This window comes from Seriola lalandi, unplaced genomic scaffold (assembly GCF_002814215.2).
Source record: "Seriola lalandi dorsalis isolate HSWRI2012SDOR001 ecotype SW California unplaced genomic scaffold, Sedor1 jcf7180001975746, whole genome shotgun sequence".
Lineage (NCBI taxonomy): Eukaryota > Metazoa > Chordata > Actinopteri > Carangiformes > Carangidae > Seriola > Seriola lalandi.
The window spans coordinates 1-1,396 of NW_019446412.1; the positions used below are offsets into that span (position 1 = coordinate 1).

Consider the following 1,396-nt stretch of genomic DNA (forward strand, 5'->3'; position numbering starts at 1 on the left):
AAAAAAAAATCAAACTACCATTTCATGTGTCAATGATGAACCTTTTAAGTCAGTAAACTACGTTTTATTTCCTTCTTTAAAACAAGATAGAACACTGTCTTCTACTGCATTACCTTTGACTGATGATCAGTTCCAGGATCTTTTTAGTTGAATTATCTGCAAATTAAAAACAGCTAGCATCTGCAGCACCAACAACCTCCACCATGAAGGTATGGGAAGCTTGTGTGTTGCAATGTCCCAAACATCTCCAGTGAAAATTATGTACTTGTTTATGTGAACACAGACATAAGTTACTGTTCCACCATGACAGCTTAAGTAAAGCATTTCACTGCAGATCATTTACTTTGATTACATTCACTTACTCTACAATGTCCTCAATAATATGTGACACAACTAAATCCAAATGAGAGACCAAGTCAAGCTGATATCAGTTTAACATATTAGAGATCACCTTCATGTCAGGTCACTTTGATTGAGTGAATCAGTGTCAGGTATTAACATAACGTTTGCTATTGTCTGACATAATCAGGATTATCTGAATTATCAGATTGCATTTTAATGTGACCACTGATGCGCTTTCATCATAGATTGTCTTCATCCTGAGGTCTTTCATAAGCTCACCTTCCTCGTCATAGTTGGACATGTCGTCTGCAATCATGTTGCCAAAGTCCAAGAGGAGGTTCCATGTGTCCTTGGGAATTGACCGCTTGTGATGCTCCTGAATGCGACGCAGTGACAGGAAAAGTATGGCATTATAATACATACTACCTTTATGAAAGTTATTATGGTTGTTGTTGACACTGTCAGAGAGGTGTTGCTTGAACTCTGTGGTAATTTTTGGGGTTGAAGTTTATGTAAATTGATTGTGGACGAGGATGAGGTGGACGAAAGATACTTAAAATGTCATGGAGAAAACAAAACCTCATTGCAGATCTAACAAGTATTCCCACACTTACCAGCAGGAACCTGTTCCAGAGATCCAAGAACTTGAAGCGCCCTGTGAGAACTAGATTCCAGTAAGCCACAGCCATCTCTAGGTCTAAGGGTATAAAGTAAAGAAACTTTAAGATGTAATATTTTATATGTTTGATAAAAATACAAGTGAACCATTGAAAATGGCAGCATATTTTTTTTGCTGAACATCTGTAAAAGCCAAAAGGCCGTCCCACATGCTCAGTTCTTTGGCTTACCTAAACCTTTCTGGCCAGGGTTCTTGGCAAAATTGAAGGTAAACTGGTAGAAGTCTTTGAACTTCCCTGTGTCTTTCAGCTCCTGCTCTAGTCTGGGAAGGATTGCCTTGAGTTTTTCAGGACTGTCACAGCTGGAGGAGACATTGAGGACAAACAGACAACACATCAGACTGCCATAATCCTGTTATTGTGAGTAGTAGTGAACT

The 1,396-nt window shown here is 38.8% G+C and overlaps 1 protein-coding gene across 1 annotated transcript; it reads right to left on the reverse strand.

Annotated features, from left to right (window-relative positions):
- Positions 1-21: 21 nt before the first annotated feature.
- LOC111655784 (DCN1-like protein 2) lies at positions 22-1,356 on the reverse strand. The gene is made up of 3 exons (XM_023407302.2): positions 1,191-1,356; positions 957-1,039; positions 22-718 (listed from the first exon to the last, which is right to left on the reverse strand). The coding sequence occupies exons 1-3, from the start codon at positions 1,354-1,356 to the stop codon at positions 488-490; spliced, it is 480 nt and encodes a 159-aa protein (XP_023263070.2). The 3' UTR covers positions 22-487.
- Between the last annotated feature and the right edge of the window lie 40 nt (positions 1,357-1,396).